This window comes from Pongo pygmaeus, chromosome 2, assembly GCF_028885625.2.
Source record: "Pongo pygmaeus isolate AG05252 chromosome 2, NHGRI_mPonPyg2-v2.0_pri, whole genome shotgun sequence".
Classification (NCBI taxonomy): Eukaryota; Metazoa; Chordata; class Mammalia; order Primates; family Hominidae; genus Pongo; species Pongo pygmaeus.
The window spans coordinates 102258353-102278240 of record NC_085930.1 but is presented as its reverse complement, the minus strand read 5'-3'; the positions used below and the strand labels follow the sequence as shown (position 1 = coordinate 102278240).

Genomic DNA, 19888 nt, shown 5'->3' with positions numbered 1-19888 from the left:
ATGGATCCCTTCTGCTTAGGAACGTGGCCTAGATGACCAAGCCATGATTCTAGTGGGGATGGGCTGTAGCTTGGCTAATTTGAATCCTGTTCAAGGGTTTTCCCTTACTTGCTGGCCAAAATTGACTTGTGGATTTTCTTCATGAAGTTAGAGGCCAGAAAATAATGAGGCCAGGAAAGAATGAACATCACTATAGCTTTCTGATCAAGGAGAGAATGATTGAGACTGTAGCCTCCCAGTTTCATTCATGATAGGCCCTGGGAGTGTGATGTCATTCCTTTACCGAGGATTTTCACTGTATAATCCAGGCATTTCTGGGACTGCAGCCCAGACCAGATGACTTCTCATGGCTCAGGGTAGCCCAGCATTTTGTAGACTACTGCACAGAGGGGTTGGTCCGGGAGATACAGGCCCCTTGGCTTCCAACTGAGTGGCTTCAGGCTGTCCTCCTGTGTAGTTCTTTTGCCACCACTAAGTGTAGGAGATGGCTCCTGCCTTTATATCTGTAGCTCCAGGGGATAGTACCAGGACAAATAGGGGCTAATGATGAGGAAGCCAATTTTAGCTAATAAAATAAATAACTTGCTAACAGCAAAAACTGTCCACTATAAGCAGGCCTGCTTTGGGAGATTGAGATTTTCTCTCTTGGCAGATGATCTTCAAGCAGAAGCTCCCAGGAAACCTCTAGGGGAATTTTCTGTATAGGCTTGGGAATTGTACTAGTTCCCCACTAAGCTCCTTCCGAGCTGTGATTCTGGGATGAACCAGTGGTCTTAGAATAGGTGACTGTAACAGTGAGAAGTAGACCAGGCAAACAGTAATTTTTAAATATTTATTTATTTTTAAATTTACATAGAGTAAAATGTATTCTTTTTGATTTACAGTTCTATGTGTTTTGGCAAATGCATAGTTGTGTAACCACTACCACAATCAAGAGTTTTTGAATACTTAAAAATTCAGTCTTGCTGTCTATTTGTAGTCAAACCCTTCCCCTGTTCTTAACAAATGCAACCATAGGTCTGTTCTTCATCACTATAGTTGTGCCTTTTCTAGACTGTCATATAAATGGAATCAAGCAAAGTGCAGCCTTTTGAGACTGGCCCCTTTCACTTAGCATAATGCTTTGAGAAATTCATCCATGTCACTGCATGTATCAGTAGCTTTTCTATGCTGAGTAGTATTTAGTTCATTCATTCACCATTTGAAAGACATTTGGGTTATTTCCTTTTTTGTGGATTATAAACAAAGCTACTAAAAACATTTCTTTACAGGTTTTTGTATGCATATAAGCTTTCATTTTTCTTGAGTGAATACTTAGGAATAGGATTGTTGGGCCTTGTGACAAGTGTATAATTAGCTTTCGAAGAGGTTCTCAAACTCTTCTAAAACAGCTATACCATTTTGAAGTCCCAGCAGCAGTATATAATCGATTGCTCCACATACTAACCAGTACTTAGTATTATCTGTTCGTTTGTTTTAGCCATTCTAATAGGTGTGTAGTTGTATATCATTGTGGTTTTCATTTCTATTTCCCTAGTGACCAGTGATGTTGAGCATCTTTTCGTGTGCTTATATACCATCCTTATATTTCTTTGGTGAAATGAGTTCAAAGCTTTTGTTCATTTTCATTTGAGTTGTTGCTTTCCTTATTGTTGAATTTTAGGGTTCTTTATATATTCTGTATGTAAGTCCTTTGTTGAGCATATGATTTACAGATATTTTCTGCAAATCTTTAGCTTATCTTTTCATTTACTAAACAATATCTTTCTTAGAACAAAAGTTTTTAATTTTTATGAAGTCCAATTTGTCAGTGTTTTTCTTTTATAGATCATGCTTTTGGGGTCATACCCCAAGAACTTTTTCTTAACATAGGGCCACAAAAATTTTTCTCCTGTCTTTTCTTCTAGAAGTTTTATAATTTTACATTTTAAATTTAGATCTGTGATCTATTTTGAGTTGATTTCTGTATAAGGTATGAAGGATGGGTCAGGTTCTTTTTTTTATTTTGCAACAAGATGTCCAATTATTCCAGCATCTTTTGTTGAAAAGAGTATCCTTTCTTCAGTTGTCTTTCTGCCTTGGTCAAAAATCAATTGCCAAAAAAAAAGAAAAACAAATGGGTTTGGACAAGGAGAAGCTTAAAAAAAAGAAAAAGAAAAAAGAACTTTGAAACTTTGTATTCAAAGTTAGGAGGAATAAGCTTTAGTGAGCTATTGCACCACATGGTGACTATGGTTAATAATAATGTATTGTACAAAAATTAGCCAGGCGTGGTGACACGTGCCTGTACTCCCAGCTACTCAAGAGGCTGAGGCAGGGGAATCGCTTGAACCCAGGAGGTGGAAGTTGCAGTGAGCCAAGATCGCACCACTGCACTCTAGACTAGGCAACAGAGCGAGACTCCATCTCAAAATAATAATAATAATAATAATAATAATGTATATTTTAAAATTGCTAAAAGAGTAGACTTTAAATGTTCTCATTGCAAAAAAAATTAGGTGAGGTGACAGATATGTTAACTAGCTTGATTTAATCATTTCACAATGTATACATATATCAAAATATCATATTGTACTCCATAAATAGATATAATTATTGTCACTTAAAACTACTTAAAAAATCAATTGACCATATTTGTGTGAATCTCTTTCTAGACTCTAGTCTTTCCGTAGATCAGTATGTTTATTCTTTCATCAATACCATGCTATCGTATTATAGTAGCTTTATAGTTAGTCTTTTTTTTTTTTTTTTTAATTATTATTTTTTAATTTATGAAGTATTTGTTGATCATTCTTGGGTGTTTCTCGGAGAGGGGGATATGGCAGGGTCATAGGATAATAGTGGAGAGAAGGTCAGGAGATAAACACCTGAACAAAGGTCTCTGGTTTTCCTAGGCAGAGGTCCCTGCGGCCTTCTGCAGTGTTTGTGCCCCTGGGTACTTGAAATTAGGGAGTGGTGATGACTCTTAAAGAGCATGCTGCCTTCAAGCATCTGTTTAACAAAGCACATCTTGCACCGCCCTTAATCCATTTAACCCTGAGTTGACACAGCACATGTTTCAGAGAGCACGGGGCTGGGGGAAAGGCCATAGATCAACAGCATCCCAAGGCAGAAGAATTTCTCCTAGTCAGAACAAAATGGAGTCTCCTATGCCCACCTCTTTCTACACAGACACAGCAACAATCTGATCTCTCCTTCCTTTCCCCACACTTCCTCCTCTTCTCTTCAACAAAACCGCCATCGTCCTCATGGCCCGCTCCCGATGGTCGCTGTCTCTTCGGAGCTGTTGGGTACACCTCCCAGACAGGGCAGCCGGGCAAAGGCGCTCCTTACCTCCCAGACAGGGCGGCCGGGCAGAGGCGCTCCTCGCTTCCCAGACGGGGCCGCCCGGGCAGAGGCGCTCCTCTCCTCCCAGACGGGGCGGCCGGGCAGAGGCGCTCCTCACTTCCCCGATGGGGCTGCCCGGGCAGAGGCGCTCCTCACTTCCCCGACGGGGCCGCCCGGGCAGAGGCGCTCCTTACTTCCTCCCAGACCGGGTGGCAGCTGGGCAGAGGCGCTCCTCACCTCCCAGACGGGGCGGCCGAGCAGAGGCGCTCCTCACTTCCCAGAGGGGGCGGCCGGGCAGAGGCACTCCTCACTTCCCAGACGGTGTGGCGGCTGGGCAGAGGCGCTCCTCCCTTCCCAGATGGGGCAGCCAGGCAGAGGCGCTCCTCACTTCCTCCCAGACGGGGTGGCGGCCAGGCAGAGGCGCTCCTCACTTCCCAGAGGGGGCGGCCGGGCAGAGGTGCTCCTCACTTCCTCCCAGACGGGGTGGCAGCCGGGCAGAGGCACTCCTCACCTCTCAGACGGGGCGGCCGAGCAGAGGTGCTCCTCATCTCCCAGACGGGGCAGCCGGGCAGAGGTGCTCCTCACTTCCTCCCAGACGGGGTGACGGCCGGGCAGAGGCACTCCTCACCTCCCAGACGGGGTGGCCGGGCAGAGGCGCTCCTCACCTCCCAGACGGAGTGGTCAGGCAGAGGCGCTCCTCACTTCCCATATGGGGTGGCGGCCGGGCAGAGGCGCTCCTCACTTCCCAGATGGGGCAGCCGGGCACAGGCGCTCCTCACTTCCTCCCAGACGGGGTGGCGGCCAGGCAGAGGCACTCCTCACCTCCCAGACGGGGCGGCCGGGCAGAGGTGCTCCTCATCTCCCAGACGGGGCAGCCGGGCAGAGGTGCTTCTCACTTCCTCCCAGACGGGGTGGCAGCTGGGCAGAGGCACTCCTCACCTCCCAGACGGGGCGGCCGGGCAGAGGCGCTCCTCAGTTCCCATACGGGGTGGCGGCCGGGCAGAGGCGCTCCTCACTTCCTCCCAGACGGGGTGGCAGCCAGGCAGAGGCGCTCCTCACTTCCCAGACGGGGTGGCCGGGCAGAGGCGCTCCTCACTTCCCAGACGGGGTGGCCAGGCAGAGGCACTCCTCACCTCCCAGACGGGGCGGCCGGGCAGAGGCGCTCCTCACTTCCCATACGGGGTGGCAGCCGGGCAGAGGCGCTCCTCACTTCCCAGATGGGGCAGCCGGGCAGAGGCGCTCCTCACTTCCTCCCAGACGGGGTGGCAGCCAGGCAGAGGCGCTCCTCACTTCCCAGACGGGGCGGCCGGGCAGAGGTGCTCCTCACTTCCTCCCAGACGGGGTGGCGGCCGGGCAGAGGTGCTCCTCACCTCCCAGACGGGGCGGCCGGGCAGAGGCGCTCCTCCCTTCCCAGACGGAGTGGCCAGGCAGAGGCGCTCCTCACCTCCCAGAGTGGGCGGCCGGGCAGAGGCGCTCCTCACTTCCCAGATGGGGCAGCCGGGCACAGGCGCTCCTCACTTCCTCCCAGACAGGGTGGCGGCCAGGCAGAGGCACTCCTCACCTCCCAGACGGGGCGGCTGGGCAGAGGCACTCCTCACCTCCCAGAGTGGGCGGCCGGGCAGAGGCGCTCCTCACTTCCCAAAGTGGGCGGCCGGGCAGAGGCGCTCCTCACTTCCCAGAGTGGGCGGCCGGGCAGAGGCGCTCCTCACTTCCCATAGGGGGTGGCAGCCGGGCAGAGGCGCTCCTCACTTCCCAGATGGGGCAGCTGGGCAGAGGTGCTCCTCACTTCCTCCCAGACGGGGTGGTGGCCAGGCAGAGGCGCTCCTCACCTCCCAGGTGGGGCGGCCGGGCAGAGGCACTCCTCACCTCCCAGACGGGGCGGCCAGGCAGAGGCGCTCCTCACCTCCCAGAAGGGGCGGCTGGGCAGAGGCGCTCCTCACTTCCCATATGGGGTGGCAGCCGGGCAGAGGCGCTCCTCACTTCCCAGATGGGGTGGCGGCCAGGCAGAGGCGCTCCTCACTTCCCAGATGGGGCAACCGGGCAGAGGCGCTCCTCACTTCCTCCCAGACGGGGTGGCAGCCAGGCAGAGGCGCTCCTCACCTCCCAGACGGGGCGGCCGGGCAGAGGTGCTCCTCATCTCCCAGACGGGGCAGCCGGGCAGAGGCGCTCCTCACTTCCTCCCAGACGGGGTGGCAGCCGGGCAGAGGTGCTCCTCACATCCCAGACGATGGGCGGCCGGGCAGAGGTGCTCCTCACTTCCCAGATAGGGCGGCCGGGCAGAGGGGCTCCTCACATCCCAGACGATGGGCGGCCAGGCAGAGATGCTCCTCACTTCCTAGACAGGGTGGCGGCGGGGCAGAGGCTGTAATCTTAGCACTTTGAGAGGCCAAGGCAGGAGGCTGGTAGGTGGAGGTTGCAGCGAGCCGAGATCACACCACTGCACTCCAGCCTGAGCACCATTGAGCGTTGAGTTAGCAAGACTCCGTCTGCAATCCCAGCACCTCGGGAGGCCGAGGCAGGCAGATCACTCGAGGCCAGGAGCTGGAGACCAGCCCGGTCAACACGGCGAAACCCCGTCTCCACCAAAAATACAAAAACCATTCAGGCGTGGCGGTGCGCGCCTGCAATCCCAGGCACTCGGCAGGCCAAGGCAGGAGAGTCACAGGAGCCCGAGGCAGGGAGGCCGCAGCGAGCCGAGATCATGGCAGCACAGTCCAGCCTCGATAACAGCGGGAGACCGAAAAAAGAAGGAGAGGGAGACCGAAGAAGGGAGAGGGAGACCGAGAGGGAGACCGAAGAAGGGAGAGGGAGAGGGGGAGGGGGAGGGGGAGGGGGAGGGGGAGGGGGAGGGGGAGGGGGAGGGGGAGGGGGAGGGGGAGGGGGAGGGGGAGGGGGAGGGGGAGGGGGAGGGGGAGGGGGAGAGGGAGAGGGAGAGGGAGCTATAGTTAGTCTTAAAACTACATGGTGTGAGTCTGTCTTCCAGTTTTGTTCTTTTTTTTTCAGTATTGTGTTAGCTATCTAATTCTTTTTCCTTTTTTAAATAAATTTAGAATCAGCATGTCGATATCTATAACATTCCTGCTGAGATTTTGACTGGGATTGCAGTGATTCTATAAATCAAATTGGGGGCCAGGCACAGTGGCTATGCCTGTAATCCCAGCACTTTGGGAGGCCAAGGCCAGTGGATCATTTGAGATCAGGAATTTGAGAGCAGCCTGGCCAACACAGTGAAACTCCATCTCTACTAAAAACATAAAAATTAACCGGGCGTCGTGGCAGGTGCCTGTAATCCCAGCTACTTAGGAGGCTGAGGCAGGAGAATTGCTCGAACCCGGGAAAGGGAGATTGCAGTGAGCTGAGATCACACCACTGCACACCAGTCTGGGCAACAGAGCAAGACTCTGTCTCAAAAAATTTATATATATATATATATATATATATATATATATATATATAAAAATCAAATTGGGAAGAATTGATGTCTTAATAGTCCATGAAAACAGTATATCTTTCCATTTATTTAGGTGTTCTTTTATTTCTTTCATCAGTGTTTTGTATACAGATCTTACACATATGTTACTAGATTTATATGTATTTCCTGTTTTTTGGTGCTCTTCTAAATAATTCCATACAACTGAATGATGTTGATTCCTTGAACAAATTGTAGACTCCCTTTATTGTCAAGTATGCAGCATTTCAAAAAATTGTTCTACATGAACTTGAAAACAATGGGTATTCTGTGGGTGAGGGAGTAAAATTTATGTTTATCTAGTAGCTCAAGCTCCTTAATTGTATTGTTTGAACTTCTGTAGCCTTACTAATGCTTTGCTACTTGATCCATTGGTTTTAAGAAAGTTCAATTAAAATGTTCCACTTTGTTTATATAAATATATAAATGATTGCAATTTTTAAATTTTGTTTTATTTTTGTTTCTAGGATATAGAAATTCAACTGATTTTTATATATTAACATTATATTCTGTACCCTTGCTAAATTTACTTATTAGTTCTGGAAGATTTTTGCAGATTCCTTGGGATTTTCTATTTAGACAATCATGTCATCTGAGAATAGAGTTTTATTTCTTCCTTTCTACTCTATATATATCTTATTTTTCTTGCCATATCACATCAGCCAGGACCTCCCGGATGATGTTAAATAAGAGCAATGAGAAACTTGCTTTGTTCTTAGGAGAAAGTATTCACCAGTGTTTTACCAGTGAATATGATACTATCCTTATGTGCTTCTCTATTAAACAAATAAATAAATATGATACTAGCTCTAAGTTTTTTATAGATTCTTTTTATCATGGGTAAATAGTATTTAAGATAAATCAATTTGGGAGTGTGTAGCTCTAATGCCTCCAGGTCTTTGGGAAATAATAACTTCAAACAAAAAAGGAACTGTTACTTTTCTGTATTGTTACAACTTGTGCCTTCTAAATGTGCAAAATGCACAACACCTGATTTAAAAAAAAAAACCCAGTTACCAAGAAGTGGATAACATTGCAGAGCTGCACTGTGGGTCATCTGAGTCAGCTGAAAATGGGGCTGGGTTACATTCCACCATCACTAACACTGACCAGCCTAAAAATACTTTTTCTAATTATAGAACAATATTTACTTAATGTAGAAAAATTTAAAATGCAATAGTGGGCCAGGTGTGGTGGCTCACACCGGTAATCCCAGCACTTTGGGAGGCCGAGGCGGGTGGATCACAAGGTCAAGAGGTCCAGACCATCCTGGCCAACATGGTGAAACCCTGTCTCTACTAAAACTACAAAAATTAGCTGGGCGTGGTGGTATGTGCCTGTGGTCCTAGCTACTCAAGAGGCTGAGGCAGGATAATCACTTGAACCTGGGAGGTGGAGTTTGTAGTGAGCTGAGATTGCACCGCTGCACTTCACCCTGGTGACAGAGCAAGACTCCATCTCAAAAAAAAAAAAAAAAACGCAATAGCTATAATGAAAAATTTTAACCCATAATCCTACCATTGTTAAGAACTTGGAGAGGAAGCAGTTTATGTCTTTTTTCTTCTCAATACATAGGCTTTTTTTAACTTAGAAAATTAAATTGTTAGAGGGCTGGCAAGATGGCCAAATAGGAACAGCTCCGGTCTGCAGCTCCCAAGATCAACACAGAAGGTGGGTGATTCCTGCATTTCCAGCTGAGGTACCCAGCTCATCTCATTGGGACTGGTTGAACAGTGGGTGCAGCCCACAGAGGGCGAGCCAAAGCAGGGTGGGGCGTCACCTCTCCCGGGAAGCACAAGGGGTCGGGGAATTCCCTTCCCTAGCCAAGGGAAGCCATGAGGGACTGTGAACTGTGCAATCCAGCCCAGATACTGCACTTACCCCATGGTCTTCGCCACCCGCACACCAGGAGATTCCCTCCGGTGCCTGTGCCACCAGGGCCTTGGGTTTCAAGCACAAAACTAGGTGGCCGTTTGGGCAGACACCGAGCTAGCTGCAGGAGTTTTTTTGTTTTTTTTTTCATACCCCAGGGCACCTGGAACACCAGTGAGACAGAACCCTTCACTCCCCTGGAAAGGGGGCTAAAGCCAGGGAGCCAAGGGATCTGGCTTGGTGCATCCCACCCCCACGGAGCCCAGCAAGCTAAGATCCACTGGCTTGAAATTCTCACTGCCAGCACAGCAGTCCAAGGTCGACCTGGGACACTCGAGCCTGGTTGGGAGAGGGGCTTCTGCCATTGCTGAGGCTTGAGTAGGCGGTTTTACCCTCACAGTGGAAACAAAGCTGCCAGGAAGTTTGAACTGGGTGGAGCCCACCGCAGCTCAGCAAGGCTGCTGCGGCCAGAATGCCTCTCTAGATTCCTCCTCTCTGGGCAGGGCATCTCTGAAAAAAAGGCAGCAGCCCCAGTCACGGCTTATAGATAAAACCCCCATCTCCCTGGGACAGAGCACCTGGGGGAAGGGGCAGCTGTGGGCACAGCTTCAGCAGACTTAAACGTCCCTGCCTGATGGCTCTGAAGAGAGCAGCGAATCTCCCACCATAGTGTTTGAGCTCTGCTAAGGGTCAGACTGCCTCCTCAAGTGGGTCCCTGACCCCCATGTCTCCTGACTGGGAGACATCTCCCAGTAGGGGCCAACAGATACCTCATACAGGAGAGCTCTGGCTGGCATCTCGTGGGTGCCCTTCTGGGATGAAGCTTCCAGAGGAATGAACAGGCAGCAATCTTTGCTGTTCTGCAGCCTCCACTGGTGATACCCAGGCAAACAGGGTCTGGAGTGGACGTCCAGCAAACTCCAGCAGACCTGCAGCAGAGGGGCCTGACAGTTAGAAGAAAAACTAACAAACAGAAAGGAATAGCATCAACATCAACAAAAAGGACGTCCACACAGAGACCTCATCTGAAGGTCACGAATATCAAAGGCCAACGGTAGATAAATCCACGAAGATGGAGAGAAAACACCGCAAAAAGGATGAAAATTCCAAAAACCAGAATGCCTCTTCTCCTCCAGAGGATCACAACTCTTAGCCAGCAAGGGAACAAACCTGGACGGAAAATGAATTTGACAAATTGACAGAAGTAGGCTCCGGAAGGTGAGTAATAACAAACTCCTCCAAGCTAAAGGAGCATGTTCTAACCTAATGCAAGGAAGCCAAGAACCTTGAAAAAGGTTAGATGAATTGCTAACTGGAATAACCAGTTTAGAGAACATAAATGACCTGATGGAGCTAAAAAACACAGCATGAGAACTATATGAAGCATGCACAAGTATCAATAGCCAAACTGATCAAGCGGAAGAAAGAATATCAGAGATTGAAGATCAACTTAATAAAATAAAGTGAGAAGACAAGGTTAGAGAAAAAAGAATGAAAAGGAATGAACAAAGCCTCCAAGAGATATGGGACTTTGTGAAAAGACCAAATCTACGTTTGATTGGTGTACCTGAAAGTGACAGGGAGAATGGAACCAAGTTGGAAAACACTCTTCAGGATATTATCCAGCAGAACTTCCCCAACCTAGCAAGACAGGCCAGCATTCAAATTCAGGAAATCCAGAGAATGCCACAAATATACTCCTCGAGAAGAGCAACCCCAAGACACATAATCGTCAGATTCACCAAGGTTGAAATGAAGGGAAAACTGTTAAGGGCAGCCAGAGAGAAAGGTCAGGTTACCCACAAGGGGAAGCCCATCAGACTAACAGTGGATCTCTCTGCAGAAACCCTACAAGCCAGAAAAGCCAGAAGAGAGTGGGGGCCAATATTCAACATTCTTTTTTTTTTGTTTTTGTTTTTGTTTTGAGATGGATTCTTGCTTGGTTGCCCAGGCTGGAGTGCAGTGGTGCAATCTCGGCTCACTGCAAGTTCTGCCTCCTGGCTTCATGCCATTCTCCTGCCTCAGCCTCCAGAGAAGCTGGGACTACAGGTGCCCGCCACTATGCCCAGCTAATTTTTTTGTATTTTTAGCAGAGACGGGGTTTGGTCTCGATCTCCTGACCTCATGATCTGCCCACCTCACCCTCCCAAAGTGCTGGGATTACAGGCATGAGCCACCATGACCAGCCAACATTCTTAAAGAAAAGAATTTTCAAGAATTTCATATCCAGCCAAACTAAGCTTCATAAGTGAAAGAAAAATAAAATATTTTACAGACAAGCACATGTGGAGAGATTTTGTCACCACCAGGCCTGCATTACAAGAGTTCCTGAAGGAAGCACTAAATATGGAAAGGAGTAACCAGTACCAGCCACTGCAAAAACATACCAAATTGTAAAGACCATCAACACTATGAAGAAACTGCTTCAACTAACAGGCAAAATAACTAGCTAGCATCATAATGACAGGATCAAATTCACACATAACAATATTAACCTTAAATGTAAATGGGCTAAATGCCCCATTTAAAAGACACAGACTGGCAAATTGGTTAAAGAGTCAAGACCCATCGGTGTGCTGTATTCAAGAGACCCATCTCACATGCAAAGACACACATAGGCTCAAAATAGAGGCATGGAGGAATATTCACCAAGCAAACAGAAAGCAAAAAAAAAAAAGCAGGGGTTGCAATCCTAGTCTCTGATAAAACAGGCTTTAAACCAACAAAGACCAAAAGAGACAAAGAACCGCATTACATAATGGTAAAGAGATCAATGCAACAAGAAGCACTAAGAGACAAATAACTGCATTACATCATGGTAAAGAGATCAATGCAACAAGAAGCACTAACTATCCTAAATATATATGCACCCAATACAGGAGCACCCAGAATCATAAAGTAAATTCTTATAGAACTACAAAGAGACTTAGACTCCCACACAATAATAGTGGGAGTCTTTAACACCCCACTGTCTATATTAGACAGATTAACAAGACAGAAAATTAACAAGGATATCCAGGACTTGAACTCAGCACGGGACCAAGTGGACCTAGTAGACATCTACAGAACTCTCCACCCCAAATCAACAGAATATACATTCTTCTTAGCACCACATTGCACATATTCTAAAATTGACCACATAATTGGAAGTAAAACACTCCTTGGCAAATGCAAGAGAATGGAAATCATAACAGTCTCTCAGACCACAGATTAAGAAACTCACTCAAAACCGTACAACTACATGGAAACTGAACAACCTGCTCCTGAATGACTACTGGGTTAATAGCGAAATGAAGGCAAAAATAAAGATGTGCTTTGAAACCAATGAGAACAAAGACACAACATACCAGAATCTCTGGGACACATTTAAAGCAGTGTGTAGAAGGAAATTTATAGCACCAAATGCCCACAAGATAAAGCAGGAAAGATCTACAATTGACACTCTAACATCACAATTAAAAAAACTAGAGAAGCAAGAGCAAACAAATTCAAAAACTAGCAGAAGACAAGAAATAACTAAGATCAGAGCAGAACTGAAGGAGATGGAGACACACAAAAACCCTGCAAGAAATCAGTGAATCCAGGAGGCGGTTTTTTGAAAAGATCAACAAGACAGAATAATATGAGCTATTTATGACAAACCCACAGCAAATATCATAACTGAATGGCCAAAAACTGGAAGCATTTCCTTTGAAAACCGGCATAAGACATAGATGCCCTCTCTCACCACTCCTGTTCAACGTAGTATTGGAAGTTCTGGCCAGGGCGATCAGGCAAGATAAAGAAAGAAAGGGTATTCAAATAGGAAGAGAGGAAGTCAAATTGTCTCTGTATGCAGATGACATGATTGTGTATTTAGAAAAACCCCATTGTCTCGTCCAAAATCTCCTTAAGCTGATAAGCAACTTCAGCAAAGTCTCAAGATACAAAATCAATGTGTAAAAATCACAAGCATTCCTATACACCAATAACAGACAAACAGAGAGCCAAATTATGAGTGAACTCCCATTCACAATTGCTACAAAGAGAATAAAATACCTAGGAATACAAATTACAAGGGATGTGAAGGACTCCTTCAAGGAGAACTACAAACCACTGCTCAAGGAAATAAGAGAGGATACAAATAAATGGAAAAACATTCCATGCTCGTGGATAAGAAGAATCAATATCATGAAATGGCCATACTGCCCAAACTAATTTGTAGATTCTATGCTATCTCCATCAAGCTACCATTGACTTTCTTCATGGAATTAGAAAAAAACTACTTTAAATTTCATGTGGAACCAAAAAAGAGCCTACATAGCCAAGATAATCTTAGGCAAAAAGAACAAAGCTGGAGGCACCATGCTACCTGACTTCAAACTATACTACAAGGCTACAGTAACCAAAACAGCATGGTACTGGTACCAAAACAGATATATAGACCAATGGAACTGAACAGAGGCCTCAGAAATAACAACATGCATCTACAACCATCTGATCTTTGACAAACCTGACAAAAACAAGCAATGGGGAAAGGATTCCCTATTTAATAAATTGTGTTGGGAAAACTAGCTAGCCATATGCAGAAAGCTGAAACTGGAACCCTTCCTTACACCTTATACAGATATTAACTCAACGTGGATTAAAGACTTTAAATGTAAGACGTAAAACCTTAAAAACCCTAGAAGAAAACCTAGGCAATACCATTCAGGACATATGCATGGGCAAAGATTTCATGACTAAAACACCAAAAGCAATAGCAGCAAAAGCCAGAATTGACAAATGGGATCTAATTAAACTAAAGAGCTTCTGCACAGCAAAAGAAACTATCATCAGAGTGAACAGACAACCTACAGAATAGGAGAAAAATTTTGCAATCTATCCATCTGACAAACAGCTAACATCCAAAATCTACAAAGAACTTAAACAAATTTACAAGAAAAAAAAACCCTATCAAAAAGTGAGCAAAGAAGATGAATAGACACTTCTCAAAATAAGACATGTATGTGGCCAACAAACATATGTAAAAAAAGCTCATCATCACTGGTCATTAGAGAAGTGCAAATCAAAACCACAATGAGATACCATCTCATACCAGTTAGAATGACAATCATTAAAAAGTCAGGAAACAACAGATGCTGGAGAGGATGTGGAGAAATAGGAACATTTTTACACTGTTGGTGGGAGTGTAAATTACTTCAACCATTGCGGAAGACAGTGTGGCAGTTCCTCAAGGATCTAGAACCGGAAATACCATTTGATCCAGCAATCACATTACTGGCTATATACCCAAAGGATTATAAATCATTCTACTATAAAGACACATGCACACGTATGTTTACTGCGGCACTATTCACAATAGCAAAGACTTGGAACCAACCCAAATGCCCATCAATGATAGGCTGGATAAAGAAAATGTGGCACATATACACCATGGAATACTATGCAGCCATAAAAAAGGATGAGTTCATGTCCTTTGCAGGGATATGTATGAAGCTGGAAACCGTCATTCTCAGCAAACTAATAAAAGAACAGAAAACCAAACACCGCATGTTCTCACTCATAAGTGGGAGCTGAACAATGAGAACACGTGGACACAGGGAGGGGAACATCACACACCAGGGCCTGTAGGGGGATGAGGGGCTAGGGGAGGGATAGCATTAGAAGAAATACCTAATGTAGAAGACAGGTTGATGGCTGCAGCAAACCACCATGGCACAGGTATACCTATGTAACAAAATTGCCCGTTCTGCACGTGTACCCCAGAACCTAAAGTATTAAAAAAAAAAAAAAAGGCCAAAAAAATGAAATTGCTGTATATATTGGTTTGTAATATCCCTTTTTTGGTAACAACTTGTCATGACTACCTCTTCATGTGAATTAATGCTCCCCTATACTACCCTGTCAGTTTAGAGGCTGTATGGTATTCCATTGTATGGCTGGACTGTAATGTATTTTGTTAAGCTCCTAATTTTATTTTTATTTATTTATTTATTTTTTTTTTTGAGATGGAGTCTCGCTGTGTCACCCAGGCTGGAGTGCAGTGGCACCATCTCGGCTCACTGGAACCTCTGCCTCCCAGGTTCAAGTGATTCTCCTGCCTCAGCCTCCTGAGTAGCTGGGTTTATAGGTGCATGCCACCACACCCAGCTAATTTTTGTAGTTTTAGTAGAAACCCAGTTTCTACTAAACCCAGTTTCTACTAAAACTACAAAACTACCAGCCTGTTGGTCAGGCTGGTCTCGAGCTCCTGACCTCATGATCTGCCCACCTGGGCCTCCCAAAATGCTGGGATTACAGGCGTGAGCCCCCACGCCTGGCATGTTTTTTTTTGTTTTGTTTTGTTTTGTTTTTTTGAGACGGAGTTTCCCTCTTGTTGCCCAGGCTGGAGTGCAATCGCATGATCTTGGCTCACTGCAACCTCCTCCTCCCAGGTTCAAGCAATTCTCCTGCCTCAGCCTCCCAAGTAGCTGGGATTACAGGTGTGTGCCACCATGTCCAGCTCATTTTTTTTGTATTTTTAGTAGAGATGGGGTTTCACCATGTTGGTCAGGCTGGTCTCAAACTCCTGACCTCATGCCTCCATCTTCCAAAGTGCTGGGATTACAGGCATGACCCACCTCTCCCAGCCCCTAATTTTAGCAACTCAGGTTCATTCCAAATTTTTGTTGTTAATATTGCAAAAAACATTTATTCTCATTTTCTTAGGTAAATTTCTCGACCTGTAATCACTAGATCAAAGAGTCAGAAACCTTTCTTAAGTTTTTATAGCACAATTTTTTGAAATCCGGACCACCTTTTATGTGTATGTTCCATCTAAGCAATCACCATGCTGAGCCGTGTCAGCTGTCATACCTGCCTCCTCTGCCAGATGATGGGCTCTTAGGGACCAGGATTATTTATTGTGCATTTTTATATCTCAGAACCCACCATGGTGCCTGGGACATGGTAGGCTCATAGAGATGAAAATCAAAACTAGCATTTATTGAGTACTTCCCAAGATCCATGGCACAGTGACACCAAAGAGGAATGTTACCACCATTCCTATTTCACAAATGTAGAAACTTGGGCTTAGAGAGGTAAATATCAGAACTATGCAGCTCATTATATCACAGGACAAATATTTGTTGAATGAAGATGTCACTTCAGGAGTATTGTTTCTATGGAATAAAAGTAACTGCAAACTTGATGGTCAGTGTCACTAATTATGACATAATATGTTTGAAGAACTTATTTTGTTTGACTTACAGATGTTGATTTTGCATGCATTGATATTCAGTGTCCCATGTTTCAGATTTCTAGATTTCTCCTAATAACTTCTCCTTTATGAGCTCTGTAGGGGTGATTATGTAATGTCCCCCATATCCTTCCATCACCAGCTTTTTTTTTTTTTTTTTGAGATGGAGTCTCACTCTGTTGCCCAGGCTGGAATGCAGTGGCACGATCTCGGCTCACTGCAACCTCTACCTCCTGGGTTCAAGTGATTCTCCTGCCTCAGCCTCCTGAGTAGCTGGGACTATTGGCAGGTGCCACCACGCCTGGCTAATTTTTTTTGTATTTTTAGTAGAGATGGAGTTTCACCATGTTGGTCAGGCTGGTCTCAAACTCCTGACCTCAGGTGATCTGCCCGCCTCAGCCTTCCAAAGTGCTGGGATTACAGGCATGAGCCACCACATCCAGCCCCATCACCAGCTTCTTTGCCTAATACAAAGTTCAAAACACTTGAATAGGTATCAGAAGCATGTGGAAGACTCATTAAAACACCGCTTGTGTGCTCCCACCCTGAGTTTCCGATCCAACAACTAGAGGAGGCCTGAGAATTTTAATTTCTAACAAGATCTCTGGTAAAACTGCTGCTGCTGGCCCAGAGACCCATTTTGAGAAACATTTAGGCTCCAATGGACTGTTGTACCCTGTTTACACTGTTGTACTCTCTGCTGCTCCAGGTCCCCTCCCCATGTTTTTGCTCTGTTCTGAAGGCACAATCTACCTATACCACCGTGTGTGAAGAGAGATCCCTTGTTATAATCAGGCCTGTCTCTTGGGGGCCTTTTAGCTAGCAGGTTGACCCAGTGAGGCAAGAAAAGCTCTGAAGTGGGACTAATCCACCTTGGCTTCTAGATGCAGCTCTACCTGACTTGACATAACCCCAGGCAAGTCCCTGCTTATGCCTCTTCTCTACACAGAGAGAGTGAGACGGCTTCAATCCCTAAGGACCCCAGGTCTCAGACTTTCTGTTTCTTCTCAAATGTATATTCAAGCAACTCACTCATCCCTGCCCTGGCCATGTAGCAGACCACTATTAAAAAAAAAAAAGAGGCTATATTTATTGCTCTGTCCTCATTTTCGGGTCATCAGACTTCAGAGGCCCTAATTGCCTTCATTGAATTTACTAATTCAGTTATTCTTTTATTATTTCTTAGCCTTAGGATTCTTTGCTCTCTGTAGAGTGAGAAAGGCTTCTGTTTATAGTACGTTATTTCATGCAGCCATACCGTGACTTTTTTGTTTATATGAAATAATAAATAATATCACAGTACCACAGTTTAAAGGTTAACAAAGGGGTCCAGCGTGGTGGCTCACACCTGTAATCCCAGCAGTTTGGGAGGCTGAGGCAGGTGGATCATCTGAGGTCAGGAATTCAATACCAGCCTGGGCAACATGGTGAAACCCCATCTCTACTAAAAATACAAAAATTAGCTGGGCATGGTGATGCATGCTTGTAAGCCCAGCTACTCAGGAGGCTGAGGTAGGAGAATCGCTTGAACCTGGAAGGTGGAGGTTGCAGTGAGCCGAGATTGCGCCTGTGCACTCCAGCCTGACATAGTGAGACTCCATCTCAAAATAAATAAATAAAGGTTAATAAAAGGTTAAAACAATTTTATATCATATCACTTACAACCAGTTTCTCACCGCAGAGTAAATCCAGTGAGACCTATTAGAAAAGTGGCTGAGATCAGGATAAATAGCCAACGCATCTGAGGCCTAATACCTAGGTGATGGGTTGATAGGTGCAGCAGACCACCATGGCACATGCTTACCCATGTAACAAACCTGGCACAGGTACCAATCAATCAACAATCAAACAATCAAGCACAGGTATCCCCTGAACTTAAAATTAAATTAAATTTAAAAAAAAGAAAAGTGACTGAGTACTGCTGAATGCCCTTGCAAATCCACGGGGTAGGAACAAATATAGTCTTGCTCCTTATGATTTAGGTATCCAATAACAAATGAAGGGGCCCAGTGATGGTCCAGTGATAGGAACAGCAGCCTCAAGGGCTCTAGGTTCTGTGGGTACAAACAATAGAGCCTGTTATCCTGAAGGAAATTCTCTGGAGGAAACACTCAAATCTCATTCAGCTCCATTTAATGCCAGTCATTAGAGTGAGGACAAGCTCCCCAGAAAGCATCCTTTTTGACTGGCTGAATACAGAGTAAAGTTCTAACCAAATGTATTTTATGCATACAAATTCTTTTGAATTAATGTTTTTAAAGGGGGAAAAAACATCTGAAAAAGGCCTCTTTTGAATCCAAAGTACTTTTCTCTGTAGGGAATCCTTGCCTTTTGCCCTTAGATTGGAAAGAGTACCTGAGACTTTTAAGTCCTCTTTTTCAAACCACTAGGGTGGGAGGCCTTCTTGATTTGGGGAGCAGAGTGGTTTCTTGGTGCTATAGGTGAGATACTGTCTTCCCTAGGATTTCTTTGGAGCAAGGACAGGATCAGAAACTAGTTTCCCACCATCCTCACCCACCACAGGAACTGGATTTCCCATTCTTCTTCTGAGGTCATCTCAAGTTTATGAAGTCTCTGCTTCCTTCTAGGTGGAGGCCGAGTTGATTGACAAGCTGGACAGCATGGTGTCAGAAGGGAAAGGTGACGAGAGCTACAGGGAGCTCTTCAGCCTACTGTAAGCTGCTCCAGCCCCAGGCACACCACACTGGGGGATGGGATGAAGTGGGCCAATGAAAAGTAGAGGTTGCAACTGCACTGGCAGGCTTTAGAGGTTGGTTATCAAGAGAGACCTGGGTTGTTCCTGATGGTAGCAATGCTCAACTTCTGTCAACAAGAAACCAAGCTCTTTCAGGGATTCCCATAGTTGACTGAAAAGATAGAAAACAGGTAATCTCTGAGCTCCTAGATTTGCTGACAGGAAAAGGATCATTGTATGTCTTCATAACATGCACTGCATCTGGATGGGGGGCAGATGGTTCATGGAGACTCAGTTCTGGGCTCAATGCTGGCATTTCAAGGTGGGGGATAAATCCTCCTTTGAAAGACAGGTTCCTGTTTGCCCTGCTTTGTAAGGTAGTACAATCAGCTTGAAAAACATTGCAGTGAGCTCTTGAACAAGCTGCAACACTCTTTCCAGGCCAGTTTTCATGTTTGTGGAATGAGATGGTTGTACTGAATGATGTCAGGGTTCTTCTGGGTCCTCCATTCCATGGTTTCTGGCTTGAGTTGATGGAGGCCAAGAGACCTGAAGAGACCCAGGGGAACTGTGGCCCTCCCAAGTAGATAGTGATGTTGCTATTTTATCTTCCTAAAAAATGAAATCTTAAGACATTTACAGCTCTAGAATACCCTCCCCATCTTACTTATTTCCAACTTTGAGATGTTCTTTGTTTTAGTACCATTTTGAAGACAAACTTCTAGCATATTTTTTCAGGAATAATACTATCTATTTGCTTAGAACTTTCTAGTGTGCAAAATGTATTGGCATTTCTTACCTTATTTGATCCTCATGACATACTTGCAAGGTGTGCAGAGTAGAAATTATCTTCCCTCCCACTTGAGAGATAAAGAACTGGGCCCAGGGAAGTGCCAGCATGCACTCAGTTGCACGATCAGTAAGAGGCAGCTCTGGAAGGAGGGCCCAGATCTTCTAATTTCAAAATGGGGGAGTCTTTCTGCTATACTATGCCCATTTTGTTTCTTGAGGAGTCATGAGGTAAAATGTAAATTTATTTTAAATTTAAATAATTATAATTTGTGAAAACGAATCCATACTTTAGTATTTCTTTTTTAGCCGAAGATTTGTCTAATTGTGGAAACAAGGCAGTGTTCCTTGGCCACTAACAAATGACTACTACAAAGGAAAAAGTACAAAAATAATCTGCAGTTACTAATTACCTGACCAAATCATGTTTATAAGCTCTTTTAAAATCAGTCTAAGAACTGAGAACCACTGATAACATGGAGCAGCATTTTCCAATTTGTGCTTTTGGAAGTTGTTT

At 45.3% G+C, this 19888-nt stretch overlaps 1 protein-coding gene across 10 annotated transcripts in view; it reads left to right on the top strand.

Moving 5' to 3' along the window:
• The window catches only part of DOCK3 (dedicator of cytokinesis 3), a 739703-nt gene that overhangs the window by 667024 nt on the left and 52791 nt on the right, over window positions 1-19888 (top strand). For all 10 annotated transcript variants that reach the window (XM_054483639.1, XM_054483636.2, XM_054483638.2 and 7 more), the window contains exon 33: window positions 18476-18561. In XM_054483639.1, the coding sequence (XP_054339614.1) occupies window positions 18476-18561 (86 nt within the window). The remainder of the gene's footprint in view (window positions 1-18475; window positions 18562-19888) is intronic.